General features: G+C 40.2%; 2 protein-coding genes across 2 annotated transcripts; both read right to left on the bottom strand.

Annotated features, from left to right (window-relative positions):
* Positions 1 to 2478: 2478 nt before the first annotated feature.
* Positions 2479 to 13050, bottom strand: ippk (inositol 1,3,4,5,6-pentakisphosphate 2-kinase). The gene is made up of 14 exons (XM_083892457.1): positions 12941 to 13050; positions 10684 to 10743; positions 9180 to 9275; positions 8402 to 8468; positions 7338 to 7456; positions 7145 to 7234; positions 6560 to 6618; positions 6148 to 6220; positions 5265 to 5417; positions 5019 to 5139; positions 4311 to 4446; positions 4119 to 4221; positions 3639 to 3730; positions 2479 to 3442 (listed from the first exon to the last, which is right to left on the bottom strand). The coding sequence occupies exons 1-14, from the start codon at positions 13019 to 13021 to the stop codon at positions 3193 to 3195; spliced, it is 1500 nt and encodes a 499-aa protein (XP_083748583.1). The 5' UTR covers positions 13022 to 13050; the 3' UTR covers positions 2479 to 3192.
* Positions 13051 to 13878: 828 nt separating this feature from the next.
* rbbp5 (retinoblastoma binding protein 5) lies at positions 13879 to 20396 on the bottom strand. The gene is made up of 14 exons (XM_083892322.1): positions 20285 to 20396; positions 19578 to 19603; positions 19242 to 19414; positions 18914 to 19054; positions 18590 to 18752; positions 18128 to 18237; positions 17815 to 17934; positions 17456 to 17609; positions 17274 to 17345; positions 17004 to 17121; positions 16793 to 16862; positions 16225 to 16460; positions 15869 to 16117; positions 13879 to 14185 (listed from the first exon to the last, which is right to left on the bottom strand). Exons 1-14 carry the CDS (start codon positions 20301 to 20303, stop codon positions 14133 to 14135), a joined length of 1704 nt encoding a protein of 567 aa, XP_083748448.1. The 5' UTR covers positions 20304 to 20396; the 3' UTR covers positions 13879 to 14132.
* Between the last annotated feature and the right edge of the window lie 191 nt (positions 20397 to 20587).

The following is a 20587-nucleotide window of genomic DNA, read 5'->3' on the forward strand; positions in this document are numbered from 1 at the left end:
TGTCTCACTCAGAGAGCCCCTTCAACTCTGCTGCCTCCTCATGCTGCCTGTCGCATCTTCAGTTTTAACCGTTGGAACGATCAGTGGTTGGTTCAGTTCACAACTGTTCACTTTCCAGCCTTTCACTCCTCAAACCCTGAAATGTGGTGGTTACATGTCAGTCAGTCAATGTCAAAGTGTGACAAAGGTCTTTATTTTAAACTCAATTTTTGTTATCTTTTCTACGTCCAATGCATAGTCTTGTAGCGTCAGTATTGTTTTCATACATTTGATTGGCTGATGGAGGTCATGGAGGCTGGAGAGTGGACAATGTGAACACGGGAACTTTAAGTCAAGTGTTACCAGTTCATATGAAGCCTTCATGAGCGCATCAGGCTAAAGAGGACGATGAGGTCACAGGTCACAACGTTCCTACCAGACAACAAGAAGAAAATCTGAGAAGATAAAATCCACAAAAAAAACAAAACAATCAACAATCATTGGCTGATGAAGACAAACTACTGTGTTTCAGTGACATCACCGTCCTCAGAAAGCCAATAAGCACTCCTGAAAAAGCAAATCTTTGAGCTTCTGTTCAGATCATCAGGAATTCAAGGTACTGAGAGTTCAAGGCTGCGCCTACAGCAAACCCAAATCTGCTGTGATGTCATCCCTCGCAGATCGTCTCAGATCTCAACTGTGAACGCAGCCTGTAACGGAGTGAGTTTCACCAACACACAAACACCATCCTCTGTCCTCCAGTCCTACCAGAACATTTAGGCACGTTGACAAACACAACAAACACACAACAAGCCACTTATGGCACAACACCAGCAGCAGAGCAGCAGCAGCAACATGAAGCTGACGACGACAGCTCTACGATTCCCAGCAACCCTCGCTCATGTCATGTTATTCCTCTGCTTCACTCTGCTCTACAAGTGTACAGTCACATTAGTATTCAGTTCAAAAATAATAAGAATAAAGTCGCCCTGATATTAACCCTTTTTTTGGAAAAAAAAAAGAAAAAAGGTTGCACTGTTAACGTTACTGGGCAGAGAAATCAGTCTATAGATGAAGGTGATGCAGTTGGCCTTGACACACAGTAAGTTAGAATACTGAACTTTCTTTACCAGGATGGTGAGATTTCAGAGGCCCCAGTTTGCTCAAATGACTTAAAACATTTTAACTAGGGCTGCCACAATTATTGCAATACAGTGCTTTACATCATGTTCTCACACCCACTGCACAAAATGTCTGTGGTTCACAACTGTAAATATATTTTCCTCCACATTTTTCCTGCTTTTAGTGATAGTTTTTTTGTGTGTTAGATGGGTTTGGTTAGCTCGTAGCAAAAGATTAGCTGAGAAGTCAGCCCTAATTTGAACAGTTGGGAGACACTTTCAGCTGTACTGCATTTTACTGAGTGGTGTTTCTGTGACGAATACACAGCTGTTGTATTGACTAAAACTGTGCCAATGATTAAATGGCCTGGGCCTCATCTCTCCAGGTGAAGATAAAATGTAACCAAACTTAATTGACAAGACTAAATGCACGTTAAACTGACACTTTCACAACACTTAATTTTCCTCCATTGACCTTTAACACAAGCATATGACAAGAAAACTCTTAAACCAGTGGCCACTGGTTGCTGCATCACCTCATCTTATTTAGGGCTGCAACTAATGATTAGTTTAATTATCAATAAATCAGATTATTTCCTTGGTTAACAAAATTAATTCTCTTTAGTGTATGAAATACTTTAAAACAAAGTTCACAATTTCTCGTCTGAACAATTATCCAAAACCGTTCCATTCAATTATCTGACAACAAATGAAGAGCAGGAGAACAGCCGTGGACAACAGCCACGGTCTCACTGATCAGCTGTGAGGGGGTTGAACTGAAAACCCATGACATCAAATGAAAGCAAAGAATTATGAGTCTGACAAACCCATAAATCAGCTGAGGCTATTTGGCAATATGATCCACCATGTTTGCTTCACTCCTCTGTGACTGTCGCCATGGTAACTAGTGCTTCTGTTAACTTACTGATGCTGAAGTGGACAAAATCTGGCCCACCCGCCAACATTCAGGAAATGACATCATATGTACTTGACAGTTGAACATCCTAAATTTCTCTCCATGTTTTTTTTTAACTGCTGCGGGGAATGGGGAGTCAGAGACTGCTTAAAGGAAAGGTTCACAATCCTCAGTTGTCCATATATGGACATCAACACGTTGTTTTGCTTGCCTTAACTGTGTACTGTATCTAGTTTGACACTTCAGCGGTGTGCGTCCAGACTAACCACGTGGATATTGTTATGTTTGCCCTTTTTTGAACAAAATTCCCTCTGTGTTACTATCACCCCACCACACTTCAGGCTTTCAGTAACGAAAAGGTGGACATTTATGAAGGAAAAAAAAAAAACCTGTTTCAGTAAACAATGTACAATGTGTGTATGTTTAACTCCTATGATTTGTCATGAGACCTGGTGTCTGCCAACATTTTTCATTTCTAAATTTACTGTTTAAGTCTTGCAGTGTCAGAATGGATCTATCAAGAGCTGAATTTTGTGCCAAAAGACATGGTTTAAGCTTTGTTTGTGTAACTGAGAATATCGGAAGCTTCGTTCAACTTCAGATAAATTGTGGAATGTTTTTCCACAGATGTATTTCTTCCCATATCACTTACATGCATTAAAAGTGCATTATGTAGGAATTTCTTAATGATGTGAAGCGATTACGAGGAAAAAAACTTGTTGCTATGACTACTTCTTTGAAACAGATTTGATTGTGAGCCCTCTCTTCAATCACCCCTTCACCAAATAAAATAAATATTCTTCCTGCAAGTTGTTTGCCAATGTTAATGAAATGTGACCGATCAGAGCGGTAATGTTGTGATTCAAATCCAGATAGAAGTGAGATGTTGGGCCACAACTCTCAATGTCATACTGTAGAAACTAGTAACAAAATAATGTGGAAGTCGTTTAAATGTCTGGTGATTTATATGCGACTTCCTGGAGAGTTTATTTTCTTTTTAACTTTTTGCTGAGCAGCAGAGGATGATACCTGTCAACATGAGATGATTGGGGAGGAGAAAGTGCTGCAGTGAAGAAACAGCCCTGGTCTGAAGTTATTCCAGACCTCCTGGAAACAACATGGCATCCCTCCTCTCTCTCGTTGAGGCATCAGCGTGGTGACAGTTAGCTTGTGCCTTCACACAGGGTGGAAGAGAAGTGTGCAGTCTTCTCTCTCAGCAGCCATGAAGATGGCCGGCACTGGAGGCAGAGAGCCCTTTGGCACAGCACCACCAGTCCTCAAGTAGCAGGAGACAATGTTCTGGTCCAGCCGCAACTGGCGGGGGATGCTGTCAAACGGCTTTGGATCCAGATCCAGAATGGAGACCAAAGAGGAGAAAGCAGGAGGTCTGGAGAGGAAATCTCTGAGCCATCTCTGACTGGAGACACTGAAGGAAAAGAAGAAGAAAAAAGGCTTGTTCAGTGTGTGAAGAGTTTTGGAATGGATGTCTGGCTCCATCTGCTGAATTTCATCAGTTATTTCACACTGTTTTCACCAGCTGAGTCCAACATCAGCATCTTTCAAAAACATTTTAATGTTTGCAGACACTGGATCCGTTAAGTAATTTTCATTCTAAACCTCACCTTTCATCGTCCTCCTCTTCCGCAGTGCTGGGCACCAGAGCCACCATGATGGAGCAGTCCTTGGCTGTCATGGCAACACAATACTGATGGACCTAAAGTCAGAACATGTCATTAAGATCCTGGACCTTTGTAAGAAATGCTCAATGTGAGAAAGTGTTCAGCTGCTTATGGCATACGTTTGTTTTCATATTATGACATGTCACATAAATCAATTTCAGTCTCTTTCTATTAAACTGTTGCATTTTGTGCTGATAAATTTCCCACTTACAACTTTTTTTTAATATATACACAAATGGAAAAAAAGGAAACCGTGAATGTGATTTGTACCGATGATTTAACTTGCAGGAAAATCCACTAACAGACAGTCAGCTGACTCTGTCAGAGAAAATGTTACAGCCGCAGACCTGAACCACAAACAGTTTCCAGCTCTGTGTGACTCAAACTGACTGGAATATTTGGAAAATTTGAATTCATTCTAACCTTGGCAACAGCGTACTCCACGGAGCCGTCGTCCTCGGTCGGACATTTCTGTAACTTCTCCAGGAAGGCCTCGTTGTACGGCCCATCCATCTGAAGACGAGTTCTGCCACAAACGGGAAGTATGTCAGACCAGATGACTAATGGAATCAGTCTACACTGTTTTTCCTCTGCTTCTTATTAACCCAGTATTACCTCTCCTTAGGGAAATCCTGCAGATGTTGCTCCACTCTACGGTACAAAGGATGAAGTCCTTCAATGTCCAACGTGTCCAACATCTGAGTCTGAAGGATCCTGGACAAGACACTGCTGCTGGGTAAACCCTGAGAGCCTACAGACACACATTTACACAACGTCACTCTTTAAAAGCAGCTAAATCACAGATGGAAAACAGCAGCCAAGTAAATATTGTAAATATAGTTGTTGGTCAGCAAATTAATTGTTGCTGTTCTAATGAGGACACAAATAGTTGGGTTATGTACATTTACAGCCATTTTAGGTATTTAGCTTAGCTTTTTTTTTTTTATTATTATTATTTTTTTGAACATATATGAACAATATTTTTAGAAAGTAAACTGAAAATAATTAGACAGGAAATGAGGGAAGGAGTGGTAGGACATGCAGTGAACATACAGCAGACGATATCATGGACACTGCATTTCTGTAGCTTGCGCTGTAACTGGTCAGCCATCAGAGTCTGATCCCTGTAGGTTTTCAAGTTTCTGAGTGCAGAGCTCTTTCACCAGTAGCTGTCAATGCCTTCTGGGGCTAATCCATCATTTTTAATATCAGATTATTCACATAAAACTCACACATCTAGTTAATTTGAGTATCTCACAGCATGAATCGCTGCATCTTAGGCGCACAAGAATAACACAGACTGACAGAGAGGCAGTTTCTGACCGTGGCGAATCCTCTCTTTGTTGAAAAAACTGGCTTCACAGAAGCTACGTCCTTCTCCGCGTCTATCCGTCACTACCCCGCTGTCTCCTCCTCCACCTCTCAGCAGGGCATTCACCAGGACCTACAAACAAGGAAAGAAGCTTGATCACATTCCATACGACTGTGCTTTTGTACTCAGTGAAAGAACATTTGTCACAACCTCCCTGTTTAAAGTGTATTATTAGTTTGCGTGCTGTGTGGATTTACCTGGATAAAGTCGTTCAGTACAGCCTTGCCAGACATGTGACTGTTGATTCTGTTGTTTCCATATATGAAGTACGGTCTGAGATGATGCAGGAGGGAATTCAGGTCCGGTGAGTCGTCACTGCCTTCCTTGCTACTGTAAATACACTGACCGCCCTAAAAACACACACAGACAGCTTTTAATATGGCTGCACAGTGTCAGCGTCACGTTGCGCCAATTTGATGTATTTGGCTGTGGGTTTTCATGCATTACAAACATTTAAAAGCTGAATTTGAGAGATCAAACAGAGACAGAGGAGTGAAGATCACGTAGAGAAAACAGACATATTTCCTAGAGCCGCACTATGGCAAAAATCTGTAATTATCATCGTGTCATCAGGACATCTTGACTGTTTTGGTCCCAAAAGTCTTCCACTTTCCTCTTTCAAGAGGGCATGGATGCAGGCCGACTGTGCTTACAGCTCCCTCTGCTGGCCAACTTGTTAATTACTTGGAAATGTCTGGTGGCAATTATTGGATGAGTATTTGAACAGGTTTAGGTTTAAATACTACTACTGTAGAGTTGCACTGTGTGGTCATATTAAATAAAAAGTGCATTAATAAAAGTACTTTAGGATACTTTATGTCAACATTAATACGTGTAATGATGCTCTAGGTTAAAGACATGTTTTATACAATTTGCAGCATTAGTTCTGTGAAAATATCTTTCATAACCATGCAAAATCCATGTTTAATCAATCCGGGACCTTATGAATGAAAATCAAATGTTTGTTCCGTCTGTATTGAAGATTATTTCCTTGAGCATTCCAATGAGCTGCCTCTTGACTGAAAATATGAACCTTCCCTTTAAACCTTTAAAGCAGTAGTTGTAGAGATTGTGTCTTACCTTAAAAATTTTGAGGTTGTTCTGGGGTTCTTCTATGAGGTGTCTGACGGCAAAGTACATTCTCTGTCTGTTCCTGATAAACAGTTAAGAGAACATTTCGTCAGCAGCCAAGCAGTGATGTAATTTCATCACCTGCTGACCCTACACTGTGGTGTAATCAGCTGTGCTGGATTATACTCAACGGTGTTTCCAAGGGAGTAATTAAATCCGATATGCAGGTTTACATGAGAGAAAATTAACAAACAGCAGGAGAAAAATATTTTAGAAACATCTTTAAAGTCATTTTCATAATTCGTTTTTTTTCCCCCCCTTTTACGTCATTTGTCTTGATGTTACAGTTACTGCACATGTGCATTCACTCGTCTTAATGCACCAGTGTTTATGGTAACAATAATCACTGCTGAAATCTCACCCTGAGAACAGGTCCAGAGGACAGTACAGGCTACGTCTCTTCCATTTTCCACTGGCCACCTGCAGCAAGAGAGAGAGGGAATGCAAAGGAAAATAAGGTAAAACATTTATAAAAATACTGTTACATTGGTTGTTGTGGGGTTAAGTTTTTTTGGCCCAGATCCCAATCCTAAACCTGAATTACTATATTTACTTGGCTCCTGATTAAATATGTATCCAACACATCTTATGATTATTCCAGCGTGACGCAACCTTCCTCCCTTGCACGCACACACCCATTCCTGGAGGGCATACATCCCTGACAAACAGAATTAAAATCAGACGGCTGATATTATCCGTCAACCAGTTTTTGGGATATTAACATAGCTTGTGGCTATTTGTTACAAACCTATTTCTGGTTCACATTTAGTCTGTCCTTCTGCACTTTATCACAAAGATATTAAAAGAAATGTTGAATGAATACACTGCAGGAGTCAGTCACCACCTCTAAGCTGATTAGCTCTGGACATAATTGGGTATAGTTGTTAGATGATTTTCTTATTTTGAGTTGTCGCGTAGTTGCATAGAACAGAGTGGTTGTAGTTACCTTGTAGTGTTGGTGCATGCAAAAGCGACACACTTTGGTCTTGATGTCTTTGCTGACATGTTTGGAGGATGGTAGGAACCCACACTTAGGCTGAAAACACAACACACACATATTACAGCAGCTGAATAACAAAGAAACATTTCACTTGGAAATGGTCCTTTTAGACTTCTTTTCTTTCTTTTTTAATGTGTACCTTGATCTCGATGCACAGTGGAGCAGTGTGTGTTGGCTGGTGTAGAACAGGAGATGTCAGGTTGGGCAGACAGAGAGCACAGCCACTGTAGATATCCATCACCTTGTCACAGCGCCACGCTGACACAAGAACATTTTCAATATATTTGCTGACGATTTTTAAAAAAGATATTGGTGGACTTGTTGTAGACGTGACCGTCATTAATTATTTTATCTAATTATATTTCAACATCTTTCCTTTGTCATTTTAGTTTTGGATACTTTAAATATGTACCAACATGCGAAAAACAACCATTCGCTCTCACAGTCACACCTCGGTAGCTATTTTATTGGCATTGCATATTCCAACAATTCAATTCTGTTTGGTGACAATAACCAACTTAGCAGCATAGTAAGGTAAACCAATAAAACAATTGCCAACATGGCAGCATTTTAAAGTACTAGTTTAAAATATTTGTTAAAATGCTAGACTGTCCAAATCTCTGCACTGTTTTTTTGGACTGCAGGAGTTAACTTGGAGCCACGTAAACAAGCAAACTCCACGCAGAGAGGCCCTCGGTCGAGCTGGGATTTGAGCAGGCGACCTTCTTGCTGTGAGACATTGGTGTTTGGTGTGTATTTGCACTTTAGAATGCTCACCAGAAATTGTCATTTAAACAGGGACAGCAAAAGTGAAACTGACAGCTATTTTCACTTTCACTATATTCAGTAAAATTTTTGCGATTACCCGAAATGTAATATATTATATCTTTTAACCACCAATTTTTGGTGTTTTTGCGTGAAAGCGTATTAAAATGTAACTGCAGGACACTCACCTGATTTCTGAACATATATATGAGCCATAAACCAGTTCACTACTTATTCTCCATGCAAACTTTAAAAAGCCAGTCTTTGATAATCAACTTACTGGACAGTGACGCCAGAAGTGACTACAAAAAAGTACAAATATCTACATACGCAGCCCACTTGGCGCTTTTATGTAAAACACGACACCATTTATATTTATATTATTTTAACAAAAACTAACTGATGAGTTAACATATTTAAATATGAAATGTTTCTTACCTGGTCTATGATGCTGAACTTTGATTGACAGCTGTCGTACAAACTCTAGTGGCAGTTTGACCACTTCCTGTAAAGAAATGAGATCAGTGAGTCACGGCGTGTGTGAACATCTGTCTTTGTTTGCGACATCTCCTGTATGTAAAGCACTGTGATCAGCAGAATTTTCACTATCGCTTCACTAAAATTCCTGATAAACCCATCATTGCGCCTATTGCACGGATGATAACCATGACACCTGTCTGCATACAGCAGACATATACAGAACCATGATTTGTTTTGTGCTCTCGCTTGTGACACATGGACAAATTCAGCTGTTAACTACACATTCGAGCCAAAGAAAACTAAAACTAAATTTAGACACCATCTGACTGGGAGAATGTTGTTCATGTGCTAAAATCCCTCCAAGGCCTCAACACGCTACAAAGCTGATTTATCTGCCTGTTCACAGATATGTACATGTACACCATTTTAACACCAGAAAACCATAAGGTCTGGCACTGCAACACCTTTTTTTTTTTTTAACTTTATTTAACTTCATTACTACTCTTGTAGCAGCCTTCATTACAGAATCCATGGCCACCAAAGAGCATCATAACCACTGATGAAATATCTGCTTTTCTAGGGAATTCTCACAGAGTCACATGGGACTGATTAGAAGTGATGAGTTGTCCCACATCAAAAGGCCACAGGTGTTAATGCCTATATGTGTGTATTTGTTTTTTAATATGGAGATATATTTAGCAGTTTAAATAATTAAATGCATCAAATATTGCCTTACCCCACTGTGGATAAACTTCTCTCCCAGCAGACTGCTCATCACATTGGAGCTGAAGTCCACAATGTTCTGAAGCTGCCTGAAAGCTTGCTCTGGTGTCTACAGGACAAACAGAAAGAAACACAGTCAGACACATAAACGAATGATTATATTCTGCAGAAAGACCGCTGAGCATCGTTAACAATAAACAGTACAAAACTGTAGCCTGTTGTCACAGGAGTCGCACATTTTAGGGAAAGGAAATCTTCAAGAGCTCAGCCTTTATCTAATCCCACATACTTTATGACATCAAACCCAACTGTTGGAGAGCAAGATTATTAGCTGCTTTGAACAACTGTTGTTTTAAGTACATTTGTTATGTTTGTGCTACTTGTTCCACTGGTAACAAGTATGAACCTGATCCTAAATTTTAGGTACACATCATTTGTATAAGTGACTTTTTGTTTTTTTGTACATGGGTTCTTACATAACACAGGTCTGTGTTGACAGCTGGGTTTAACACGGCCTTCTATGTGTGCATAGAAGTGCAGTATGGGAACATCCTGTGTTGCCACATGACTGTTTTAGTCAAATGTTTTATTTGGATGTATACAGTGCTAAAACAAATAGCTGCCAGTGTTTGATGATTTGACAAGGGTGTATTTACTCAATTTGCATTTAGTATCAGCTTAAGTGACTTCATTTGTTATGGTTGTTCAGGCATGTGAGGCTCTGCAGTTCATGAAGCATAGATAACAATGGACTATACTAAGAGTCATGTGGCATCCTAAGTCAGATGAGAGCCCAAAGGGTATATTCGAGTGATGTCGACAGAAAAACCCCAAAATGTTTTTTCCCAGCACACCATGATGCTACATGAGTCTAAATAACCACTCGTAGCTACAAGTTTGCCATTCATACCCAATTAGTGTGTTTGTATAAAATTGTTACTAATATACTAATAAACTAATATGGTTTGTTTTTTGTACCCTTAGAATAAGCCTTTTATATGTATTTTGTAAATGTTGCCATGCTTCCACAGCAGTCTAAATGGACAAACCAGCCAGAGCTAATGTTTTGGAGTGCAAGCATACTATGCAAACTAAGTAGAACAGTGCCACCCAAATAAACCTGGCGCAAACCAAACAAGAAGAGGGAGAAAACGGCAGTGAAAGTGGAAAGAGTTGTGAGAGTGTTTACATTCTTTCTGGTGTTCAAAGGCAACTGTAGTTCCTTCACATGCTTTGGAAAGCGATGGAAGAACAGAGGAGACCTCTGTTTGTTTGCTATCTGCAGCCTCACCATTAGATGTCACTAATTCTTACACGCTTGGAAAGTCATGGTCCCAATTTGAGTAACGAGTACAAATATGCCAAACTTTAAAAAACGTATTGACCTTTTTTTTTGGTTTTAAACAAGCACACAATTAAACACTATGCACGCACCATGTGTTGGTGACAAAATGTTTTGGGGGTTTTCTGAGCAGTAATATGGCTCAGGCTTTGACATTATTCACACTCATATTTACCTGTGGTGGGTTTTCAGAATCCTCAGCTGGGTACTTGAGAAGACGCAGAACTCTAGAAAGCTGCAAGCACAAAAGGGAAGCCCAGTTAAAAGGTAAGAAAATACTCAAGAGTTTTTCCATATTGCATTTGGAACAGTAAATTCTACAAAATCAGGAGCAATGCAGAGAAAATTTGACAGAAACATTGTTGACCTCCCAATATTCCTTTACACAGAAAGTTAAAACATACGTCTCTATCTAAAGAACAGTCAAACACAATCACAAAATATACAGTTTAAATCAAAACCATGATAACTTCTGTCTGCACTGGAGCGGGATTGCGTAAAGTTATACTATAGACGTGCAGAACGGCCACAGTATTTTAGCATCATCAATATGCCTGCGTAACAGGAAACCATACGAAATGTTCACATGCAAATTACCTGATAACTATGTGGAGATTAAAACTTCACTTACTAAATTTATTTTGTATTTACAGGAAATTATTCTGGTTTTATTTTTGATTTAACACACCTGTGGTAATGGGACTGAATTAAACACATTGATTCAATTATTTGACTCTGCATAAAGCAAATGCAGAGTTTCTGCTTCGGAGTAAAGACTGGACAGTTCCCAGTGTTCTGTTCAGGATTTTTTTTAGGTGTGTCTCGTAACAGATGTGTCCAGTATATAGTAATGTCATTAAACTTCAACCAAAATAGTGAAAATGTTGCTTCTCTGCACATTTGATAAACAAGTGTTATCAAACATGTAGATAATGCAACACTTCTACTGTTTTAGTCACAGGCCACAGAGTCTACTCTTATGTCTTCTTCATTTAATTTCATCATCTTTAGGAATGTTACATAAAGTGACAAAGCATTTCTGCTTCGAGTAAGAAATGTCTCAGCTAGGACCACACAGGAGAGAAGTGCATAGTACTGTTGCTGCCTCCCAGCAAGAAGGTTGCCGGTATGTGCGTGTGTTTTCTCCAGGTTCTCTGGTTTCCTCCCCCAGTCCAAAAACATGCCGAGGTTAATTGGTCACTCTAAATTGACCGTGAGAGTGAATAGTTGTTTGTCTCTGTATGATGTGCCTGTGATGGACTGGTGAACTGCCCTTTCAGGCTCCAGCCCTCTCTGACCCTCATGTTGAGGGTAAAGCAGTAGATGACTGAATGACATCTCAGCTATTTAGCCAGCCAAGGGCAGGTGCAGTTACTCATGAGTGACTGGTAAACACTGATGGTTTTAGATAGCTCCAGTGTTTAAGGAGGCATGCTATAGCTTCAGTGCATCATGGAGCAATATTTTTAAACACGCCTGAGAAATCCTGAACAGAAGAAAGGAGAGGAAAAGTTTCTCTTTACTTCATGCTTCTTTACTCCACAGTTTGACCCTTTATCACGTTTTCAGCCTCTATTTCATAACATAAACAATGTGCATATGATATATATAATGACAATTTTATATTCACAGTTATTCACAAAAGTGTTACCAATTCATTTTGTCCCACCGATAGTTGCCGCTCTGAGCAATAGAAGTACAACATCTAAACAATCAACATGCTAAGAAATCCCGACAATGTTTGAGTTGGTTACAACAACGGGGCTAGTGTGACGCCATACCCTGTTGGGTAATTGATTGCGCAATAATGACATGATTAGACAGGTCCCGTGAGTAAGAGTTTCCCACAGACGGACATAGTTTTTAGGGAGTGGGGTCAGTGAACGCACCACCCTGCCTGACACCGGGCCAACCTCTGCCAGCGCGAACACATTAACCCGCATGGACACAACCTGGGAAAATGTTAACTCAGTTTCCTCACTGAATAGGGAAACAATTGAAAATCTGCTAAGAGCTACATAAGATTACAGTTCACTCATTCTGAATTTCAGTTTAATGACAACTCAGCCAGTCTGCGATTCTGACTAAACTTAATCGGCATGTTATTTAAAATTAAACGGAGGTTTTCTAGACAGTCGTTGTTGCCATTATATATGGAGATCATCTCTTCGGATGGGCCAGTTTGAACTCTGCTAGCTATAGCTAGCACGTCGGCTAAGGCAGCAAAAACACAAGCTAATAACGGCACAGCTAGTAAACAAAATCCTTGTGACTGACATTATACTCTTCAGTCACATTTCCTAAAGGCTACATGTCACCGTTTCAAACGACAGAAGCACCAAGCTGAAGTTTGTCATAACGCCAAACAGGCGTCAGGACCGCGGTTATCTACATAAAATTAGACCAGCTTGGAGTTAGCATAGCCGGCTCACCTGTACGTGTGACACGACCAGGCTCTTGTTTCCTTCACCATGATACTTCCAGTCGTCTTCGTCCATTTTGTCCACTTCCATCACGCCGACGATGACAACCGAGCTCTCGTTCAATGACAAGACAGTCGCTCTCAACAGCTCAGCGGCACAGAAGTACTCCAACTGTTCGAGCTAGCAGTAATTCAGAGGTACTTGAGGACCGAGTACCTCTGCTGGCTGCCCGGACCCGGATGAGCAAGCCATCTTTCACAATAATACTTCTGGTTATACATTTAAGAAAATAAAAGCCCAGAGAAATAGACACTACCATCGACAGTAACTAAATGTTGAGATGACGGAGTTGAACTTTCGAGCAAAAAAGTAAGTAGGTAACGTAAACAAAAAAGTTTCAAAACGCATTCCATCGGATTCTGGCTTTTATAATGCATGTACCAACTCTGAAACGCTGGCAGAGTACTGTTGTACTGACCTCGAGTGCCATAAACGTGTGCTGCATTCGAATACGGAACCTTTTTTATTAAAGTCTGGGAACCTTAGGTGCCATCATACTGCTTGGCATTTCATGAGTAATTTTACTATATAATGGCACTGTAACATATGATGTGTGTGAAACTGGGCTGATGCTTTTAATCTTGTTTTTATTATCTAATTATGTGAGGTATAGTGTGTGTGTAAATGTATTTGTTCTTAAATTATGATAAAAGTAATAACTGATAAGAAATTTAAAGGGTGGCCCAAATGTGTCGGACTCCTCTTCCATGTCTCCTACATTATCTTTTAATTTTTAATGTAAAGCTGTTCCATTTTTTTCCCGCTTTCAATAATCAACCTGGGCCTCCAGATTAAAAAAAAAAAAAAGAGATCACAAAGCAGATTATTTATAAACCACAATGTTTTAATATGTATAAAAACAAAATGAAAAGCAACACACACACCCATACACACTATCAGGACACAAGCATACTATACATGATCATTTCTACTGAGACAGAGGACATGTGATATCTACTGTGATGATTCAGCTGCTTCACGCTCTGTGTGTGATCCAGGCAGGGGAGTTTCCCCGCGACCCAGTGTTCTGGTTGTGAGAGGAAATAGTCTGTACACCAAACACCTGTCTCTCAGTCTGTACATGACATCAGGAATAATGTCTTTTTGTCTGAGCTTGTTGGTGCTCCTCCATGAGCAGTAATCAGTCCATTCCTCCAATGTCATGCTGTTTGTATGACTGTGAGATGAGACTCCCTACAGAAAAACAACATACAGTCAGACTGACACATCACTAAATAGTTTTAAGTGTAACATCTTGCATTTTGGGAAATATTTTACTGCACATCGGTTTGTATTAAAGGCTGAAAGTAAGACAAGTTCAGACATGAGTGTATACAGCCTTTTCGCCATCAACTCACATCTCACATACAGAAAGAGAAAAGTCAGGACCTGACAACACTGCTGCAGACAAAACATGTATGACACATGACAAGCCCAAGGAGTGAGGTGGGAGTAGGAGCAGGAGGGTCAAAGGCCAAGCAGGAAGTAGATGTAGACTAGCCAGCTAGCCTCTGAGGAAACAAGCTGAACCACCGGTCTGTTATCCACATCAACACCCGTTTGCCAACCACAGTCGAATTTACCCAATGTTTAAATGACAGCAAATTACCCAGAGACTGCAGCTGAGGTTAGCAGAGACCATACAGTCATAAAGCCACAGTCTGAGACATAACGTGGGTAAGAGAGGAGTCGTCATACACCCAGTGACTGTGATACCTCCTCTGACTGTAAGGAGAAGCGCATTGTTTCTAAGCAGATATTTTAGAGTGACAAATGAGTCTGGTAGTTTATTTAGTTAAAAAAAAAGATCAAATGGTAATTTGTTGGGGGTTGTTTTGCTTCTGTTGTGAGTGTTAAGTTAAAACAGACTCAAATGTGTAATAATACAATGATGTAATTGGACAAATCTTTAATGGAGACGATCATGAAAGTGAAAAAACACAGGGGTATTTCCTCTAAAAATTTAAATTTGTCTAGCAACTCCCATGGAAGTGTCTGGTTAATCATGAAGCAGCAGCAGTGACATGTTTTATTTTCTGAGGCGCTTTCATTTGATACTTAATACAGTTTTTACACCTGCTGAAGATCTGTCTGCTTTCTGAGATGGAGATGTGCACATCTGATTATGGCACTAGTTGTCAAGTCTTAAGATTATTGTTCCTATTCTGCATATGTTGCACTGCACTGTTCACTTAGTGTAAAATAATGATTAGCCAATTTGTGCTTTATGGGGAGAGCTTTGACAGCAGGAGGCACAGCAAACAAGCAATGATCCACAAATACACACAATAAAATGAAAAAACAAAAGACAATGCACTGAAAAACTAGTAGTATGGAATATTTAATATAAGGGTTTTGCCCCCTGGGAGTTATGGCAGATGTAAGAGGCAACCAAAATGAAACTGTCCCTTATCTTAAATAGAAATACTGATTTATATGGAGTGCTGGAAACATTTTGGCTAATGTAACTCAACAAAATAAATAACCTAATAATAATAAAAAATACACCAAATTTCTATTGTGCTCTTCAGGACACTCAAAGGAAGAAACCCAAGTCTTGTCATTTTTAAATATCTTAAAGAAGAAATGTCACATTCTATATTCAAATAAGCACAACTACTTGATAACTGCTCAAACCGTGTTTGTCTTTTCAGAGGAATTTCTGTCACTGTGTTCTGACCTACAGACTGTGGCTTTAATACGTCTCTATTGGTTTTGTCAATGAGCGGTGTGCTTAGGACGGTGGAAGCGGTACAGAAAGGGGGTAGGGTGGGGGTATGCTTTGGATACAGGCTGGGCTGGTGAGGTGTCAGAGTAGCAGGGAAGCAGAACTAGCAGAGCTCCCAGACACAGCAGCAGGGGCAGTGGCATGCTTACCTGTGGCCAGGCCCCCCTCTGCCCTGCCCTTCATCCCTAATCCTCCTCCTCCTCCTCCTCCTCCTCCTCCTCCTCCAACTCCCGGGCCAGAGTTGCCCAAGGCTTCCATGGGGAAGGAGGGCCGTTCGCCTCTGTAAGGCTTGGGCCTGAAGGGGAAGTCTTTGTCTTTACCTTTGGAACCTTTGGGCCGACCTGCTGTCTTCTTCTTAGACTTGCCATCCCCTTTCACACCCAATAGGGGATGTACCTCTGAGGAGAGAAAGGGCAGACTCAGTGTCATGTCTACAGAACACCACTTCACTGACTTCACCATGAAGTCAGAAAGAGATGTAACGTACAGCAATGTAGAATCTTACCATCACTGGGCACCCCCTGCAGTTCGATGGTGGTGGTGCGGGCTTTCTTTTTGGCTGGACCTCCTTCAGATGAAGGTTGTCGCTGCTTCTTGTCACCACCAGCTAACGCCTCCTCTGTGGCAGAAGCCTGGACTGCGGAGTCTGGTGGAGGGCCATAGGGGTTTTCCTCTGGATCCTCAACTTCGGGGGCAATGGGCAGGTACAATAATGCCTTATAGTCTTCCAGCTCCTCATCGCTACAGGACACAGTCAAGACTCTCAGTTATCTTGGTAAATATTTCCTTAGATTATTCATAATTGTCATCTGCATTGCTTAGTGAATGTTGATAAAATCTTATGATATTAACTAGATTTAAAAGTATGGACAGAATCAGGATCTAATGCTGCTGGATTGATTGTAATACAGCATTTGTGAAGACCTGTATGCTGAACCATTAGCAAGCTGTTTTTTTCCGTTGTTATTCTTAGAAATTAAAGTTTTGAACATTGGACATGGAAACTCAACAAAAGTAAATCTTAGATCAGTGAGGGAACAGTGATGTAGTAGTTTTGTCTTGTTCTCTCTCACCTGCTGCAAAAAGCAACTATGGGGTCAACGGTGGTCACATCCACCTCTTCATCCTCTGCAGCATCCGCACCTGCAACATGAGCACATTAAAAATAAAGTTAGGCGATTATTCAACAACAGCACCTAAAGTCAGTAGTTTGTCTCATGACTAATTCAATTTAGGAACATCCACAGTCACTATGGAAAAGGAAAATAACTTGGTGTGTATTACCTGTCTGCTCAGGTTCACTCTTATCTTCGTCCTCGATGTCGAATTCGGACTCTCGCTCCTCGTACTCCACATTCTCGTCTAGTTCTTTGAAGTCTGGGGCAAAGGCGCTCCAGTTTTCCTGCAAGACAAAAATTCACATCAACACAGCTATTCGTTATGTTTTAATAACAGCCCCTTTTTTATTGTACATTATCCAATTTTGATATGGTCTATTCAAAACATCAAACAATTAACATTGAAATAACGTTAACGTTATTACTGTCTACTTACCACTTGGTTCTGAGCCCAGATAGACACCACTCCACTAGAGATGGAGGCGATAATTGGACGGACAGGATGCCACTGAAGAACGGTTTAAAGATAAATAGGTTAATTACTTCAACATAAGTGTCGTGTTGATGGTTATGTCTCCATGTTGTACTGGAAAAGAAGTTGAGTCCTAAAATGCTTACAGCAACATCCAGCAGTAGCTCTCCTCTGGTGCCATGAAGTATCTTTACCAAGTTGCCAATGCTCTTCTCCCAGATGTAGAGGGCGTGCTGCTTGGCCGAACCTGCCACAATGTACTCGCCATCACCAGAGAAACAGCAGCGCTTCCATGGAGTCCTGAACAAGTAGAAGAAGAGTGAAGGATCAGTGGAAGAGAGATGCACCGCTATCAAAAGTGAGTTAGCATTTACTCAAGCTCCGAAATTCTATAATAATAAGACCTTACAATTTATTTCTGAGCAAGGTTTAATACAACACTTCAAAATTGAGGAAAATGCCATTTCTATGACTACAGTTTCTACAAAACTCACAACTTTCATACCTGTTGACCAAATCCTGTAGTTTCTGCATGGGTTCAGGCTCACCATCACGGCCACATGTCAGTATCTCCCTGCCGTCGTACACTCTGATGATGCGGTCTGCTGTGTTTATGAGAAAGCAACTGCACAAAAAGCAGGACAAGTGGAAAAAGGTCAAGTAAATACACAAGAATAATTTATTTCATAGCGCGGTTCTTTCAAGTAGGTTTCTTTGTGTTCTGTGACCCTGTATTTATATTGTAATTCACAATCAACTTAGAATGAGTAAAAATGAAAACACTAAGCGTTATAGAGAGACCTCCTGTTCATTTTTACCTGCCCTTGCGTGCAAATTCAATGGATTTGATGGCAGTGGTGTTACTGGTACCAGTGGTCACTCTGAATGATGCCACCAGGTCCTGAGTGTTTGTGTTTAACACCAGAATCTGTAACAAAGAGAAAGATATGATGGTAGTAAAAAGGAGAAAAAAAAGACCCTCATTAAAATGTTAACACTTTAAATACAAAATGTTAGCGGAAAATATATAAATGTTGTGTCCTCTGATGAGAATCTGTCATTCTTTGATGGAATTGAGACAGAAATTGAACAATCTTTGATTTAGAGTTGTATGCAACGATATCTAGCACAAGGCTTTTTAAAGATTTTTTTAAGAAACATTTTAAATCTTAACAGAAACTTGATCTTTTCTTTAGTCAAATTCGTATTTACTTGTGTGACCTTTAAATGCAGCGATGAGAATATTTCAGTTTGGCTGAATGAGGATGAATGAGGCTGACCTTTCCTTTGGCGTTGCCTGTGTAGATGTATTCGCCCCGTCTGTCAAAGGCTGCCACCACATTCAGATCTGAGTCATCGTCCACAGGCAGGACAACATGTTTGGAGTCTGACAAAGTCAGGAGGACTGGTGCTGATTTCATGGGACATACCAGCACCTTGTCCCTAAAAGCAATAACATAGACATAATTTACTCTTATAAAATAGCAAAGTACACTCGCTTATCACTGATCAAAACAGAGTGAACTGGCAAAAAACCTTTAAGGGATGTCACCGGTGTGCAACATGAATCTGCCAACACTTAAAGATGCTCTCACAACACTTACATGTCTCTTGGGTGGCACTGCAGTTTCAGGATGGGTGAGGGAAAACGGAATCTCTGGTCACAGTCTCCAGTCAGGACATCCCACTGTGAGACGATATTGTCTGTGGAGGCACTCACCAGCTTGTGGCCATCTCGACTCCAGCTGCACCACAAACACACACAAAAATAAGGCATTCAGTAGTGCATCAGTAATGTATAAGTAATTAGTATATTCTGTCATATCTCTGTGATTTCCAAGCAAGTCAAACAGGTAAAAAAATAGATACATCTGAGTGCTATTGGTGTATGAAATGGAAAATGCACTTGACAGCTTGAATGATTTGTATTACCATAAAGAGCACACTGGATGGATGTGTGCGCTGATGATTTTTGCAATGCCTCTTGTGAGAAAGTCCCAAATGACAATGCGGCCATCGTTGCAGCCCACAGCCAGCAGGGTGCCCCAGCGGTTGAAGGTGCAGGTGAGGGCCATACTGATACAGTCCAGGGTGCCATCTGCCTCCTAACAACACAAAAAACCCAAATAAAACAACATTTGTATCACAACTGACGCTGTCCTGGAAAAGCTTATCATGCTGCCTAAAATAAAAAAGTCTAACTCCATCTGCATGTGCATTTCTACTGTACATATAATAACTGGGATTTCTAACGCGCTGAAGGCTTACCTCTGGATAGTTCTGCCCAAACGATTCTAGGAGAGGAATAACCAAGTTAGTGTTGAGAATGCTTTTCACGCCACAAAGTAACATATATACATACATACAACATTCAACATGTGAAGAATTCAACAATTAATCAGTAAATAGTCTAACTGACTGTTACATTACATTACCCACGTCTTAACAATCAATAATAATAATAATTGAAACATCCTACTAGTGGGGGAAAAGATATTAAAATTAAGGAATTCCTTTGGAAACTATGCAAAATATGTAATCTGCACAAAATAGGCAGAAATAATACTATTAATTAATAATGATAATAATAATACAATTAAATGATAATTGTAAGACTAATTATGTGGACCCGATGTCTGTTGTTTTCATTTCACAGTGAAAAGAAGATAAATCAATTACAAAGTAACATTTTGATAACATACAGTACATTGAGACAGCGTAACGCGGCCAATGTTATGCTATGCTAATTTACACTTTGGCTGCTTCCATTAAAAAACAAACGTTTACATGTAGATTCAGACATGTCTAAATGGCAAAAAGTCCACATATGTTTGACATTGTGGTTCTACTGTAAATGCGATTTAAATGTAACTTGTATCGTCTGCTATTATCCCTCTATGCTAACAAAGCTAACCATAACAAGCACGCCACGAAATAGGAACGATACACGAAACGTATGTATTTGTGTTATTTACCGAGCAGTTCTAGATTCATTGTTGGACGACGAAGGACCCGAAGTTCCCAAAAAGTTAGATTTTAATTAAAAATACGCTGATTTTTACACGTTACTGCTTTAGCTACGACAGCAGCCGGGGGACTGGCGCCGAGCCTTTAGTGTAAGGACCCCAAACAATGCGACGAAGAATATGCCTGAGCCAAAAGACTACGACAGTATTTCTTCCGCTTCTATGTGGTTTGATATAGAGGACGAACATTTGCAAATCTACAAATAAATACATGAATTCATTATTGAATTTACTGAGGAATAATTGTGTTTA

This window comes from Microchirus variegatus, assembly GCF_963457635.1.
Source record: "Microchirus variegatus genome assembly, chromosome: 7".
Classification (NCBI taxonomy): Eukaryota; Metazoa; Chordata; class Actinopteri; order Pleuronectiformes; family Soleidae; genus Microchirus; species Microchirus variegatus.

Excerpts from the sequence above, each read along its gene's own strand:
- ippk (XM_083892457.1), bottom strand. The coding sequence starts at position 13,021 with ATGGAAGTGGACAAAATGGACGAAGACGACTGGAAGTATCATGGTGAA. Across the intron at positions 8,469-9,179 it reads AGAAGTTTATCCACAGTGGG|GAAGTGGTCAAACTGCCACT; the intron begins GTAAGGCAATAT and ends ATTTCTTTACAG. Across the intron at positions 7,457-8,401 it reads AGTTCAGCATCATAGACCAG|CGTGGCGCTGTGACAAGGTG; the intron begins GTAAGAAACATT and ends TTCTTGTGTCAG.
- rbbp5 (XM_083892322.1), bottom strand. Across the intron at positions 19,055-19,241 it reads CATCCAGTGTGCTCTTTATG|CTGGAGTCGAGATGGCCACA; the intron begins GTAATACAAATC and ends TTTGTGGTGCAG. Across the intron at positions 18,238-18,589 it reads CAGGCAACGCCAAAGGAAAG|ATTCTGGTGTTAAACACAAA; the intron begins GTCAGCCTCATT and ends TCTTTGTTACAG.